This window comes from Mus pahari, chromosome 2 (assembly GCF_900095145.1).
Source record: "Mus pahari chromosome 2, PAHARI_EIJ_v1.1, whole genome shotgun sequence".
Taxonomy (NCBI): Eukaryota; Metazoa; Chordata; class Mammalia; order Rodentia; family Muridae; genus Mus; species Mus pahari.
Window position 1 is genome coordinate 135,611,093 of NC_034591.1, and position 16,123 is coordinate 135,627,215.

At 45.0% G+C, this 16,123-nt stretch overlaps 1 protein-coding gene across 1 annotated transcript in view; it reads left to right on the forward strand.

Annotated features, from left to right (window-relative positions):
- Positions 1–864: 864 nt before the first annotated feature.
- The window catches only part of Ninj2 (ninjurin 2), a 137,477-nt gene continuing 122,218 nt past the window's right edge, over positions 865–16,123 (forward strand). The window contains 1 exon segment of the mRNA XM_021191252.1: positions 865–989. Coding sequence (XP_021046911.1) covers positions 865–989 — 125 coding nt within the window.

The following is a 16,123-nucleotide window of genomic DNA, read 5'->3' on the forward strand; positions in this document are numbered from 1 at the left end:
AATAAACTTTACACAGACATACATGTCTATATCTGATTTTAGTTCTTTAAGGTATAGATCTTTATACTGATTACTGTGACCAAATACCTGATAGAACCAAATTAATCCAAAAGGATCACATCACTTTCGGTTCACAGCTCAGAATGTAATCTGTCATGATGGTAAGCTGTTCCTGGGCAGCCCTGTCCATCGTCGTGAGAGCACTGAGGCAGAACTTCTCACATCTTGGAGGATGGAGAAGCAGAGAGCCTGTTCCGATAGCAGACGAGGGTATAACCTTTAAAGACCTGGCCAGGACTACCTATACCAGCTATGCTTTCTGCCCAAAGAGCCCCCAGCCTCTCAAAATAGTACCAGCAATAGGACCATGTGTTGAAGCCCACAAATGGTCCTGGAAGAACCACTTCACGTTCCAATCATAACAATATCCAAAAATGGAACAACTAAACCACATGCTAATTAATTTCATTTATTTATTTATTTTTGAGGTGGCATTATATTACAGGACTCAAATCGACCTTGAACTTTTTTTTTTTTTCATTACAGTGTGTGTATATATACCCATATGCCACAGCTTGCATATGAAGGTCAGAACAAGACTAGTGGGAATCAGTTCTCTCCTCCCATCAAGAGGGACTGAAGATCACACACAGGTGGTCCAGCTTGGCAGTAAGTGCCTATACCTGCTCATCGGGTGTCGTCTGTTTTGGGAAGGACATGACTTCAAGCTAGGGCACTGCCCGTAGCCAAGACAATTCCTAAGCAGAACAATCATACTCCCAGCAGCTAGGGCTACAAGTTCACACTTAAAGGGAGATCTGGGTAGTGCATCCATGTTCGATACAGCTGTTTCTGTGAGAGATAATGGGAGTACTGGCAATGCAGATCATGGACCATGGGCTGGAGATGCAATGTGGCAGTAGGAGGTACTCCACTCACTATCAGTATGAAGGTGACAGTGGCTGCCAGGAACAGAGGTCTCAGGGCAGGTTGGTGAACTTGAACCCTCTGTTCTGCTATTTCCCAGCTCTTGGCCAAGTCAGTTGATTTTCTTTTTTTCTTTTCTTTTCTTTTCTTTTTTTTTTTTAAGATTTATTTATTTTATTTATTTCATGTATGTGGGTACACTGTCGCTGTCTTTAAACACACCAGAAGAGGGCATTGTATCCCCATTACAGATAGTTGTGAGCCACTATGTGGTTGCTGGGAATTGAACTCAGGACCTCTGCAAGAGCAGTCAGTGCTCTTAACCACTGAGCCATTTTTCCAGCCCCTGTCAGTTGATTTTCTTACACTTCTATCTCTTGCTATAAATGCAGAACATGCTAGAATCTATCTCCTAGGATTGTTGCAAGAATATGATGAATTAATTAGAGTAGAACCATGCACATGGCAAGCACTGTAGAGATAAATAGATCCTGTTTCACGAAATCTCTAACTGAAAGTGAGGCTTCTAGAACTCATAGATGCCTCGAGAATCAAAAGAGGTTGAAGTGGTCTGAAAACTATGGCGTCTTAGTTAGGGTTTACTGCTGTGAGCAGACACCAACGACCAAGGCAAGTCTTATAAGAGAAACATTTAATTGGGGCTGGCTTACAAGTTCAGAGGTTCAGTCCACTATCATAAAGGTGGGAGCATGGCAGCGTTCAGACAGGCATGGTACAGGAGGAGCTGAGAATTCTACATCTTCATCTGAAGGCCGCTAGGAGAAGACTGGCTTCCCACGTGGTTAGGAGAAGGGTCTCATTGCCCACCCCCCGCAGTGACACACTTCCTCCAGCAAGGCCACACCTCCTAATAGTGCCACTCCCTGGGATAAGCATATCCTAACCACCACACCTGGGTAAAATGAACAAGGGAAATGAGCAGGGAGCTAGGTGTGGTGGCACCCTACCCATACTCCAGGCCCTGGGAAGCAGAGGCTGGGGGAACTTTGATTTTGAGCCCAGCATCAGCTACAGAGTGAGNNGGGGGGGGGGGGGGGGAGGAGGGCTTAAATAAATAAATAAATAAATAAATAAATAAATAAGTAAGAGAAATGAAGCAAATAGTGGAAATAAAATAAGGAAAAGGGCTCAACATAACATTGTAGACATTAAAAACAAGTCGAGAACACGGCTGGGGAGTTGGTTCCAAATACTATGAGGACTGAGAACCTTACTCAGCAAAATTGCTTTGGATTTCTACTCATGCTCCATCTTTCCATCCCCTACAAAGTGTGTCACTCACTATTCAAGCCCAACTTACTAATGATCACTGTTAGAGACTGTCATTGTAGACCCATTTCAAATGCCAGCACTGTGTCTTCTATTAATACATGCATCGTCGCCATGAAGCAGATTAAGCATAAGATCAGACAAGATCAACACATGACAATGATGCTGTCCGCGGAGGGTGTGCTTTAAGAGAAGGAAGACTGGGCTGGAGAGATGGCTCAGCGGTTAAGAGCACTGACTGTGCCGGGCAGTGGTGGCACATGTGTTTAATCCCAGCAGAGGCAGGTGGATTTCTGAGTTCGAGGCCAGCCTGGTCTACAGAGTGAGTTCCAGGACAGCCAGGGCTGCACAGAGAAACCCTGTCTTGAACTCCCCCAGACCCCCCTCAAAAAAAGAGCACTGACTGCTGCTCTTCCTGAGGTCCTGAGTTCAATTCCCAGCAACCATATGGTGGTTCACAACCATCTGTAATGAGATCTGATGCCCTCTTCTGGTGTGTCTGAAGACAGCTACTATATATGAATAAATCTTGAGAGAGAGAGAGAGAGAGAGAGAGAAAGAGAGAGAGAGAGAGAAGGAAGATTGCAGCCTCATAGCATCGAGTAAAAAAGCCTGCTCTCCTGGCTCTCTGTCTCTCTGTCTCTCTGTCTCTCTCCCTCTCTCCTGCCCCCCCCCCCCCACACACACAAATATAAGTTAGACTTAGCTGACCGTGATCTTTATGGTCCTGAGGGAATCCTGCCTCTGTCCCATCCACATGAGCAGAACTTCTCCCCAGGGTGTTTAATTGAACCCTCCCTGTTTATGTTGACAATGGTAGGATTCCATAGCACACATCGAATGCAGGCTGGGGACAGGGTGCTTTTTATTAACTACTGTGGTCAAGTACGGAGCCTTTCATTCGGATCCTTAGTGTGTGTTTGGTTCTGTGTCCCGTTGGATATGACATTCCTTTCCTGCCTTCTCACATCTTTGAAAAGTAGCCCTGTGTCCAAGAGAACTCAAAACCAAAAGGGGAAGATTCTAGACTCCTCCTGAAATGCAGAGCCTGTTTCTGCTGACATTGATGCTAGCCCTGCCCCGTCCCTCCATTAGCAGAGGAATAAGTCAAACAGTGGCCATGAGACCCTGCCCTCCTACCTCCTTGTTTGCAAAATGAAACCAGACAGCATTTGCAAAGGCCAGGGTTGTTGAAGATGGGAACCTAAAGTTCTCTACCCAGCTCTGCTTTTTTAACACAAGCTTGCTTTGTAGTCCAGGCTGGCCTGGAACTCACAATCCTCCTAACTCTGGCCTCTTGAGTGCAGTGCTGGGATTCCAGTTATGCACCGTCACACCCAACCATAAGATTCATCTTTTTAAAGCAATATATCAATACCGAATACCACATGTTGGAAGGAGAGAGCTGATTCCCATTAGTTATCCTTTGATCTCTGCATACACCCGGCAAGCTCATTACCACATCCTACACACAAATAAATAAAATGTAAATTTTAATTACATTAACATTTAAGAGAAAACAAATATCACCTTCATGAATGGCTAGAATATTTCAACAAATTGTTGTCTCTAATAATCTTGTGTACTCTGACAAGTGAGATGCCTGGAAGAATAATATAGTTTTACATTATATGTGATCTTTTATGTTTGATAGTTTTAAGTCTCTCCTGTTACCGTTTAATTTTTTTTTTTTGTTTTTGTTTTTTTGTTTTTTGTTTTTTTTCGAGACAGGGTTTCTCTGTGTAGCCCTGGCTGTCCTGGAACTCACTCTGTAGACCAGGCTGGCCTCGAACTCAGAAATCCGCCTGCCTCTGCCTCCCGAGTGCTGGGATTAAAGGAGTGTGCCACCACGCCTGGCTAAAGACCTTTTTTAAAAAATTACTAGGAATGGAGTAAAGGCCTTCTGTTACAAGTTTTGGGTTCAGAGCCTGGGCCCTGGTCGCCCTAACAAGCAGTATGAAATACTGTATGTGATAAGTATCAGTATGAAATAAGCCAGGTAAAGAGTAACGGTGAAAAGGAGAGTTTTCAACATGGCCACATCCTAAGGAGGAACAAACAGTGGCCAGTGCTCCCAAGTCCACCTTTAAGGGTCCTGACATGAGGTTTAGGTTCAAATCATAGGCAAGAGATAATTAAGCAATTCTGGTCCAAATGTGGTCCCACGCATCACGGCCCACCACTGCTCTCTCAACTCTAGTCTCTCTCTTTTAAAAGATCTATTTACTTATTATATATAAATACACTGCAGCTGTCTTCAGACACAGCAGAAGAGGGCATCAGATCTCATTACAAATGGTTGTGAGCTACCATGTGGTTTCTGGGAATTGAACTCAGGACCTCTGGAAGAGAAATACAGTGCTCTTAACCACTGAGCCGTCTCTCTAACCCAACTCCAGTCTCCATTGAAGGTAGGTGTCTGATGGGTTGTCACAACTGTATGATTTGGGAGACAATCCCTCCTGTTGGCTGGTCCTAAGACTCTAGCCTTTCTCTTCTCTCAGCATGAGAGTCCTGGAGAAATTCTAATTTCGAGGGACCTATTGTCTCAGTAATTTGATAGCCAAAGGGAGGACCACAGGTGTCTTTAAGAATAAGCCCACAAGCTACCACTGAGCCACACTCTCACCCCTGGCATCTGTTTAAAGATGATAATAGGACTGGGTTTATGAGGCCCTGATCCAATCCACAAACAAACAAACAAACAAAAATACCAAAAAAACAAAACAAAATGAAACTCCTATAATTATCAACCAAAAGCACAGAAGAAAGAAAGGACAAAGTACGGTAGAAATAAAGGGGTTCTTGTCTCTAGTAGGAACAGAACAGCCTCACTTTGTCTGGTTCCAGTGTGCACTGCTGTGCTCCAATGACTCAATTTTCTCATCTCTCTGTGACTGTCGCTGACTGGCTGCAAAAGCATCATAAGGATCGACTTGGCAGTCACAGCTAGATTTTTAGGGAGTAATCAGACCTGCAAATACGGAGCCAGGGAGGAGGAAGATTGATTACGATCATGTTAAATACTGTGAAGGCAAAAGTCTTTGCTGTGGAACCCGATGTCTAGAAAACATGCTTCAGGCTGCTGGGATGGCCCTGTGAAGTAGGGCACTGGCTGCCAAGCCTGAGTTCTAGCCCCAGAATCCACATGGTAGAAAGGAGAACCAGTCCCCACAAACTGTCCTCAAGTTCGATACCCACACATCCATCCAAATAAACAATTAAAAAACAAACAAAAAAAACAAAACAAAACAAACCATGGTTTTATGAGCCCTCAGTGATGTGTTTATAAAAAGATAAAGAGGTATAAGATATGTTCTGTGGGGGTGTGGTAAGGAGCATACCTGGCTGTTGCCAGGTAACTGTGGGTGACCTTTAGACGGAATGCTAACACACAGAGCAATTGAATCTATTCTAAAGGTAATTTGGAATGGTTAGTCTTCATACACAAAAGCATTACCGTCTCATTCTCCAACCCATCATCACTAGAAAGTGATTTGGAAAGTGCTTGTCCACTGGTGGCGCTATATTAACTGTAAGCCAGCTGATCTCAAGGTCTGGTACCAACAACATCAAAATCCCTGTCAAAAACGTCAGCTCCCCAGTGCCTGACAAATACAGAAGTGGATGCTCACAGCCATCCATTGGATGCAAAGCACAGGGTCTCCAGTGAAGGAGACTCAAGGAGCTGAAGGGGTTTGCAGCCCAGAGGAGGAACAACAATGTGAACCAACCAGTACCCCCAGAGCTCCCTGGGACTAAACCACCAAACAAAGAAAACAGGTGAGACTCATGGCTCCAGCTGCCAGGGCCAGGAAGAGGAGTGGGTGGGTTGATGAGAGTGGGTGGGTTGATGAGTGTGTGGGCTGATGAGCGGGCGGGGGTGGGGGGAGGGATATGGGGCTTTTGGGTGGGAAACAAGGGAAGGGGATAGCATTTGAAATGTAAATAAAGAAAATATCTAATAAAAAGTTATATAACTATTTAAAAAATTTAAAACTAAACATTGATGCAAATTCACTGAAAAAATGTTTAGAATTATTAAAAAAAAAAAAAAAAAGTCAACTCCCAGCTGGGTAGTGGTAGTCCATGCACTCAAGAGCCAGAGGTAGGCAGATCTCTGAGTTCACGTCCAGCCTGGGATTAAAGGCCTGCGCCACCAGGCCCGGCTTCACCTTCTGGATTTTAAAAAGCTGAGACTCTGCTTCAAGCCAAAATTGAGAGCCCTGCTCTAAGCCCCAAGCTATCCCAATCCTGAGGTTCCAGTATGGCTAATGACCTGCAAAAGGCATGGCTGACAGTCCTTTGTTATGGAAAGAGCTGGGGTTTAACAGGAGAATCTCACTTCCACCTTCTATAAGGAGGAAACCTTTAAGTTTCTTAAACCGTCCAAGGGCCAGTTTCCTCCTGTTTAAACATGTGGCACTTCATAAAGCAGTGACCAAGAAAGTGCCTAGCAGGCACAGGCAGGCACAGGCCCTCCCTCTCTCGCTTTCTTGCTTTCTCGCTTGCTTTGTTGAGAAAACGTTACAAAACAGACACAACCAGCTCCACATGGGGTTTTGAGATTCACCCCAACTGTAGGCTGAGACAGGGTTTCTCTGTGTAGCCCTGGCTATCCTGGAACTCATTTTGTAGACCAGGCTGGCCTCGAACTCAGAAATCCACCTGCCTCTGCCTCCCAAGTGCTGGGACTAAAGATGTGAGCCACCACCGCCCGACTGAGTAATCTTGTAGTTTGGTGAATGAAAAAAAAAAAAAAAAGAAAAAAGAAAAAAAGAAAAGAAAGAAAGTAAAAGAAAAGAACGTGACTGCTCCTAGGTATGGTGGAAGAGAAAGTTTATTGTAGATAAAAGGGAGAGTGGAGCCAGAGGCAGAGACATCTGGGAAAGTCCAGAATAAACATGCCGTGACTGAGCTGGGCCAAATCGGGAGATGAGGGGAAGGGAGAGGGAGAGGGGGGAGAAGGATCCAGGAGCACCAGCCAGAAGGCCAAAGGCACAAAAACTATGGGCAACTAAAATGGCCCGGTTATATAGGGAGAAGAGTCCCGCAGCCTGGGCTGGAGGTATCAGCGTAGGGGGCAAGGTATGCCAGCCAGGAAGCCCTTGTTAGGGGCCGAGGACTGCAGGGACAACCTGGCAGCCAGCATCTGCTTTGATATGTTAAATAGGCGCCTCTGCCATTTGTTCCAAGTTTGAAACCTAACAGAGAGCGTGCATTAATCCCACCAGGTAAGGATTAACCAGTACTTCTTTTTTTTTTTTTTTTTTTTTTTTGAGCCAAATTTGAAATAAGCTTTATCAAGTCCTGGCCATGGCATAGACACTGGTTAGGTCCACACCCAGGATTCCTAGAGAATGACCCCAAATTACATTATTCAGATGTATAAAAGCAAAACGTATAAGGCTACTCTCTTCCTGCCTGCGTTCTTTTGAGGGCAGACATACTTCCTGCCTACATACCTCCCACCTACGTGTGATCAAGCAAGGTCTATGCAGTTGGGGCAATGACACTCGTTTATCTTAAATGAGCAGCAGCCCCCAGCAGTCCAGGGAGCTATCAGTCCTCGGGCAAGTGTGGATTACAGCTTAGAGGCATTTTTGTTTTATAAATCTCTTAAGCACATTAATTTAAACTTAAAACATAATTTTAGCATCACAAAGATCCAGTATCCTGGGAAGTCAGGACAGGAACTCAAACAGTGACTTGAAGGAGAAACTGAGGGTGAAGGACCTGGCTTGCTGGCTCACTCACAAGTTCATGCTTGACTCACCTTATACAGACCAGTACCAACTGCTTAGACAACTATGTTGCCCACCTTGGGCTGGGCTCTACTACATCAGTTAACAATCAAGACAATTCCACACAGATGTGCCTCCAGGCCAAGCTGATCTACGGGACACAGTGATTGAGATTCCCTTCTCAGCTGGCCGGGCTGTCTCAGGTTGACACAATTTTACCTTAATTTAAAATGTATTTATTTGTTTGTTCATTTAAGACATGAGCTTACTATGTTGTCCTGCCCGGTCTGGAATTTTCTCTGTAAAACAGGCTATACTTGAACTCAGAAATCTGCCTACCTCTCCTTTGCAAAGGCTGGGATTAGAGGTGTTCGCTAATATACCTGGCCCATTATTTTTATTTTATTTTTAAGAGAGAGAGTGTGTGTGTGTGTGTGTGCATGTATACAGGAATGTGAGTACAGGTGCCCACAGAATCCAGAATAAGGCCCTGATCCCCTAGAGCTGGAGTTACAGGTAGTTTTGAGATGCCAGATCAGAGGACCAGGAACTGAACCCAGGCCCTCTGCAAGAACAGTAAGTGCTCTTAATCACAGAGCCATCTCTCCACTCCCACTACCCACAACCCCCTTTTTGGACAAGATCTCATATAGCCCAACCTGATCTTGAATTTACTATGTAGCCCACAACAGTCTTGAACTCTTGATCCTTCTGCCCCAGATTCTCAAATGCTGGAATTATAGGCAGAAGCCACCACATACAGCCAACTATTACAATTTTCATTATAGTGCCTTTCTCTATATAAGAAAGGGCTAATAATGTGGTTCCAGTATTGCTCTAGGGAAAGAAGCACACACTAAAGCCCTTCAAAGAGATTATTTACTTAAGTTCCTTCACCAAGAGATAGAGCAGAAAAGCAAGCCCACTGGACTCCCCACACAAGCCGGATTCCTTCTGCTTCTGCATCTACCCTATGCCATCTCCCGGTTTGTCTTTTAGCCTAAGAAATTTAGAATCCCTTTGTCTGAAAAGTGGGTGTGTACAGGATTGCCAACTAGCCATCCAAAAGGCCCTCGGGTACAGGTAAGGGAAAAGGCAAGTATTCATTTGCTGGCCTTTGATCGTGAGCCACACCGTCATTAAAATCAAAACACAACCCAGTGACTTGTGTTCAGGGCTGGAAAATGCCATAGCCACATTGGGAGGCCTTTTTATTTAGAAACTGACTGCATTAGTTCTTGCTATAGTTTACATATGGTTTGAATGTAGCCCCTCAAAGTCCATGTGTCTGAGGTTCAGTTCTCATCTGAGGTGGGGGGGACCTTTAAGAAGCCAGACCTGAAGTTGGTTGAGGTGGTGCCATTATGGGACCCCAGTCTTTCTCTGGCCTCTGGTCTTGAGAAGGGATCTCTGCTTCTCCATCGTGGTAGTTTCATGCCCTTGAACCTCCAAAACCCTAATCTACATAAATATTTTCTTCATAAAGTGTGCCAGCCTCAGGCATTGCACTACAGGTCTGGAAAACCTACCAGTACAGTTTCTCTGTAGGGTTATAGTTTGTCTTCTTTGGCTACATGAAGAACAGAGTTTTCCTGTATTTGGACTTTGCTGGACTCACCCTGCAGACCTACTGTGAGCGCCACTGCACAGAATGCTGTGCTCTACTCTTAACTCCTTCCCCCCTGAGCAGTGGTTATATCCAGTGGATGAGCAACATTCACAAAGAGGAAGAAAGGACCACAACCTTGAATTTTTAGTGGTAAGAACCAAAGGGATTTTAATGGTAAAAACCTGTTCTGAGGAGGGAAATTTCTCAACACAGGTTTCAAGATGTCTCACCAGTTTTCCCTGGATCTATTCTCCTTCTAAGACACCTTCATTTTCTTTTTTACTTAATCATGGGCTCTGCTAGAAAAGCTACTTTGGCTCTTTCACCCCAACTCCCTACTCTTTCCCTCCCGCTGATGCTGCATTTCTCTGTTTCTCCAGTGGAGCTGGAGGCACCTGAAGCTTAGAAAAAGGAGCTCACTTATCCAGATCACATTTGGATTCATGTGTATTTCTCAGTCTTTACAAGTTTCCTCTGTACTCTGGAGCCATTATCCTTAGCCCCTCCCTAGGGCCCCACACCAGACCATATCCCATCCTACAAAGCCAAGCCTGAGATTTCCTTAGAAGATTTGTTTCCTCTGAGAGGCCAGACCCTCCTTATCTTCACCTGACTCCAAACTCCCATTTGATCCAAGATCCCCTTTCTCCACTAGGTATAAAACTGCCGATAAAAGGATCATAGAAGTTCCTGTCCTATTGTCCTAGAGGATCCCAACTAGGGCCTGGACAGATGGGTCACTAGTTAAGTACACTTGCTGTTCTTGTAGAGGACTCAGTTTGATTCCCAGCACCCAAGTTAGGTGACTGGAAAAATACCTGTAACTTTAGCTTCCGGGGATTTGGTACCCTCTTCTGGCCTCTTCCTGCACCTGCATTCATGTGCATATACCCACCATTACACATCCATACACATAATGAAAACTAAATCTGATGGGCTGTACTGATACAAACAAGAATTTACTCCCAGCACTCGGGAGGCAGAGGCAAGCAAATCTCTTGAGTTCAAGGCCAGCCTGGTCTACAAAGCGACCAGGAAAAGCCAGGGTTATACAAAGAAACCCTGTCTCAAATTAAAAAAAAAAAAAAAAAAAAAAAAATATAAAAAAGATTTAACAATAAAAAAAAAAAGATAAAATTTTAAGAAAAAAGAGCCCATAACCAGCTAGTTAAGGAGCAAATCCAGAGGCAGAGGCAGGCAAATTTCTGAGTTCGAGGCCAGCCTGGTCTACAGAGTGAGTTCCAGGACAGCCAAGACTACACAGAGAAAACCTGTCTTGAAAAACAAAAACAAAAACAAAATCAAAACAAAACAAAAAAAGGAGCAAATCCAACTCTAGACTCGAAGTTCCTAGCTCAAAATTCCTTTTGTGGCATGAAAATAACTATTTGTATTTATATTCTCTATTTTTTAAAGATTTATGTAGTCGGACATACCTTTGATCCTAGAACTTGGAAGGTAGAGGCTGGCAGGTCTCTGAGTGTGAGGTCTGCCTATTCTACATAGTGAGTTCCAGGACAGCTAATGCTACATGGAGAGACCTTATCTCAGGACTTTTTTATTTATTGAGTATGTGTGTTTGCCTCCACAGATGTATGTATACTCCATATGTGCAGGAGATCACTGAGAACAGAATAGGATACAGAATGCTTTGAAACTGGAGTTATAGGAGGTTGTGGGTTGCTCAACCTGGGTGCTGGGAACCAAAGCCATGTCCCCTGCAAGAGCAGTACACCCCTAACTGCTGAGCCATCTTGGCATCCAACCTCCTGTTTTAACCTCATGCTTTCCATGAGCCCCATACTTCAGTAGTTTTCCTTTTTAAAAAAAGTATGTCTTTTATTTTATGTGTATGTGTGTGTGCCTGAGTATATGTATGTGTAGCATGTGCATGTAGGAGCCCACAGATGGTCAGAAAAGGTGTTGGATTCTCTAGACCTGAGTTACAGATGATTGTGAGCCGCCATGCAGATATATTAAGGACTGAACCTGGGCGGAGCAGTGGACTGTGAGAGGAAGCCTGGTAAGGTCGAGCAAGAGCCTTGAAGACCCTGAAGGGACAGTAGGAGCTTCGCCTGCTCCCACACCAGGCCCCTGTCACATAGCCACAGCTCCCCATAGATTTGTGGCCATGTCAGAGCAAGTCCCCAAGCTCATCCACAAGTAAATGAGATATCCCTGACATCTCAGCCCAGCCAATAGGAAAAGAGAGTCAAGTAGGTTTAAAACAGAGTTCTCCATGACAATGAGGTACCTAGAGGCCCGGGGGACATAGCCAATAAGCTTCCCTTCCTAGACAGTCCTCTCCGCAAAAAGTATTTAATCTCAGCCCACCCTGAGAAGTGTGGTATGGCTTTATGAATCCACTTTCCGCTATGACAGTAAACTGTTTATAACCATGGACTGTCTCTTTTCATTGAGATCCACTATGGGAAGTCATGGAGAAGGCCTTCACCTACAGAGCTGCAGCTTAATCTCCCATAGAAGGTCTCTCTGAACTCCCAGTCACAACTGCAACCAAGCCTGCCACCATCCATCCAAAAACAATCCCCTTGGGACCAGCAGAGCTCCCCCTTTTCCCTCAGCCCCCAGCTTGACGCAGCCCTCTGCCTTCCGACTCCCAGTGAGTGGCACCTGGCTGTCCAAGAACCTGAAAACCCCATGGCCCTGGCCTTGTCATAGGCCCTGGGACCCCCAAGCCTGCTCTAGCTTCTCCACCCATGGAGTGGTGGTGCTCTTACAGCCCATTACCCAGCAGTGAAGTGGGATAAGTTTAGTCAAACTCACTGCTCCTCCCCAAGCAGCAGTGCCCTGTGATGGAGCAGGCAAGGATCCACAACCCTACAAACCTGGGTCCTCTACAAGAACAGCAAGTGCTCTCAACTACTGAGCCATTTCTCCAGTCCTTAACTGTTTATTTCCATTACCACCATCACCACCTCTACTACAGTCACCATCATCCACTCATCTGGTCCCTACCTAGCTGCTAGTAATGCTACTCTATACTGACTGCCCAGCTCCTTAACTCTTTCCCTTTATTATAGAGGAATTTTAATCTAAAACATGGCTGAGCTGGCGGGAGATCACAACCTTCTAGCTCTATGTGATCCACCTGAAAGGCAGACATGCCTTGGATTACAGTATGATTGGGCTGGAACAGACAAGCCCTTAGTATATACCTTTAATCCTTAACATTGAAGGTTAGGTTAGTTTGTAAAAGGAAGCAACCATGTTTGAAAAAATGATGTCTAATTGAGGGGCAGACAAAGTGACAAATCAGAGAAAGACTCTGACAGAATGAGTCAGAGATAGGATGTGCCTAACGCTAATGAGGCCAGATAAGGGGAGGCTACCTTAGAGCGGGCAGGAAGAGAAGAGTGTGTATAGCAGCTTTAGTGGGACAGTTTTAGAAAGACAGCTGGCAGAGAGAACAAGCTAGACACAGGTGAAGACAGAACAAGCCAAAGAATGAGCCAGAAGATTAGAACATGTTGCCAAAGTCAATAAGAGGTGATGCAGAGCAATTCAGTGAGAAGCTGAGAGAAGCCAGATTGAATCAGTCAGCTTGGAAGATTAGATTGTATGGAGGCTAGAAGCTTCCAGGCCTAGGCCTAGGGGTAGTTAGGACAAACAAGAACTCTGAGCTTAGCCCAAGCCATATATTCACACAGCTTCGGTATGGTTCTTATCTCCTTCCTCCATCTCAGGAAATAAAAGCAAAAGTTACACTTTATACTGTAGGTGACCACAGTTTTAGATTCTTGGTGTCCTTCACATTTGAGCTCCAAAGAGAACAGAGTTGATGTAGCAGGAGAGGGACTAGAGATGCAATTCAGTGGTACAGTGTTTGTCTAGCATACATAAAGTCCTGGGCTTGATCTCCAAAAGTAGCAAAATACACCTGTGGAACAGAAAGGAGGCCAGCTGGGACTGTAGTGCCAGGGAAATGTTAGTGATCTCCAAAAGGACAATCAGGAGCCGGTCTGATGCAACTCACAGCAGGGTCTTTATTCTATTCAAGCTAGCTCAGGCTCCCTCCACCCCCGCCCCACGGAATGTACCACCATTACACAGAACGATTTTGGTGGTGGAGGAGCCCCAAAAGTCTGTGGGGCAAGGCTTTATAGTAAACAGCAAGCAGGGAGTACGTGTGCAAGCATCTAATTGGAAAGCTATTTTGGCCTTTAAAATAATTGGCTGGTGCTGGGAGTCATATCATAACCCTAATTTCTGTTCCCCTCTGTATTATTGCCATTAGGCAGGGGGTGGGCTTGTAACCTGGGGGTGCAGGTTTGTTGGGGGAATAACCTGGAGACACTGGTCTTGTTGAGGGTGTAACCTGGAGACGGGAGCTAGGCTCAGATTTTGGATTTTGTTGGCGGAAGGAGCCAACTTGGAAACTAATGCTAGGTACCAGCCTGTTAGTTTCCAAGTTGGCTCCTGAGTTCAAACTTAGGTCAGGTTCTCCAAAATACAGTCTGAACTTAAAAGATTTGGCATCCCAGGACCACAGTTATCACAAGAAACGGACCAAACCCTTACCTAATAGAACTCACTAGGAGCCAGTGAATATGGAGACACTCACTGGATTTCAGACAGAGCTAATAATTGCCAACCCTGTACTATGGTGACCTAGGCTACAATGAACTACACATCAATGACCTCCCAACTCCCTGGACTGACATAAAATTTTTTTTAATTGGTTATTTTATTTATGTACATTTCAAATGTTATCCACCTTTCTGGTTTCCCTTCCGAAAACCTCCTATCCTATTCTCCCGCCCCCTTGCTTCTATGAAGGAGCTCACCCACCCACCCACTCCTGCCTCATTCTCTAGCATTCCCCTACAATGGGGCATCGAGTCTCCACAGGACCAAGGTCCTCTCCCTCCACTGATGACAGATAAGGCCATCCTCTGCCACATAAGCAGCTGGAGCCATGGAATCCTCCATGTGTACTCTTTGGCAGCATAAATTTATTATGTCATGTATTAGAATTGATCTAAATTTGGGGTTTAAATAGTCAGGCCTGGAGAGTCTGAGAGAATAAAACAGAACCTCAGAGAAGCAGAGTTGGTGGAACCCCACAGTGCTGTCCTCGGTTCAGAAACTTGTTCCTGGTCCCACCTCTTTGGGTACTCTGTATCCACCAAACCCTTCTCCTACTTCCTGAACCAGTTGAGTAGGTTTCTTTTGCAACTAAGTGTAGACTAAGACCCTCCCCTTGAGGGTGGACCTTGTTTCCTGCTTGCAGGTATTGCTCCTCCCTCAGTGACTGACAGTTGACAGGGCCAATTGTAAAGGCCCAGCAATGCAGCTACTGTGAGTTCACATTTGCAATGGCTACGTCATGTCTAGGAAATGGCATTTCTCAGCCCTTCCCCCATCTTCTGGTTCTTACGTTCTTTCTGCCCTCCACAATGTTCCATGAGCCCTAGAGGAGGAGATAGATATAAATGTCTTAGAGTACAACATTCAACTACTACTTACTTTCAACACCCTGAGCAGCCATGAGTTTCTGCATTCACTAATGTTCACCTCAATAAGCCCTGCCCCCTCCTCACCCCATTATGTATTACAATGAAAATATGTGATATGCAGGATATCTGATATGTGACCCCTGATAAGGACCACAAACAACAGGTTGAGAGCAGCTGAGCACCTCTCGAGTGGGTAATTTGTTTTATGATTTTGTTTTGAGTCAGGGTGTCAGGGTCTCATGTATCTAAGGCTAGCTTTAAGTATAGCCAGGGGTGACTTGGAGTGCTTGAGACTCCTGCCTCTACCTTTCAAGTGCTAGAATTACAGAGATAAGACTCCTGGGACAGCTGGCTCTGGTTCCCAACAGATGCTGTCTTCCGTTTCTCTTTCTTGTTGCTATGACAAAACTTCTGCCTAAAACAACTTCAGGAAGGCAAGGTTTATCACAGTTGAGGGTCAGGACAGGCAGTCATGACAGGGAAGGCATGGCAGTGGGAAGAACACAGGGCAGCTGATCGCACTGGGTCCACAACTAGGATGCAGAGAGAAATGAACGCTGGTTCTGGGTTCATTTCCTCCTTTTAGGTAGTCTGGGGCCTTTGCCCATGGGATGGTGATGCTCATAATTGTGGGTAACCTCCCCACTCCAACCAACCCAGTCTAGAAACTCCCCAGGACACCCAGAGTTTTGTTTCCATGATAATTTTAAAACCAAGTTAAGGTAAACCAACAAGATATTATGCCCTGTACATTTTTGCAGTCTGTTTCTCTCTTTTAAAAAAATTTTTTTATGTTCACTGATTGGTGTTTTGCCTTTCATCTGTGTCTGTAAAGGTGTGAGATCCCCTGAAACTGAAGTTACAGACAATTATAAGTTGCCATGTGGGTGCTGGAAATTGAACCTGGTTCCTCAAGGAAGTTCACCCAGTGCCCCAAATCATTATCATTGAGCCATTTCTCCAGCCCCTCCCTTTCTTTAAAAATTTTATTTTATTATGATGATCTCTTCCCCCCACCCCCGCTCTGTGTGTGTGTGTGTGTGTGTGTGTGTGTGTGTGTGTGTGTGTGTGTG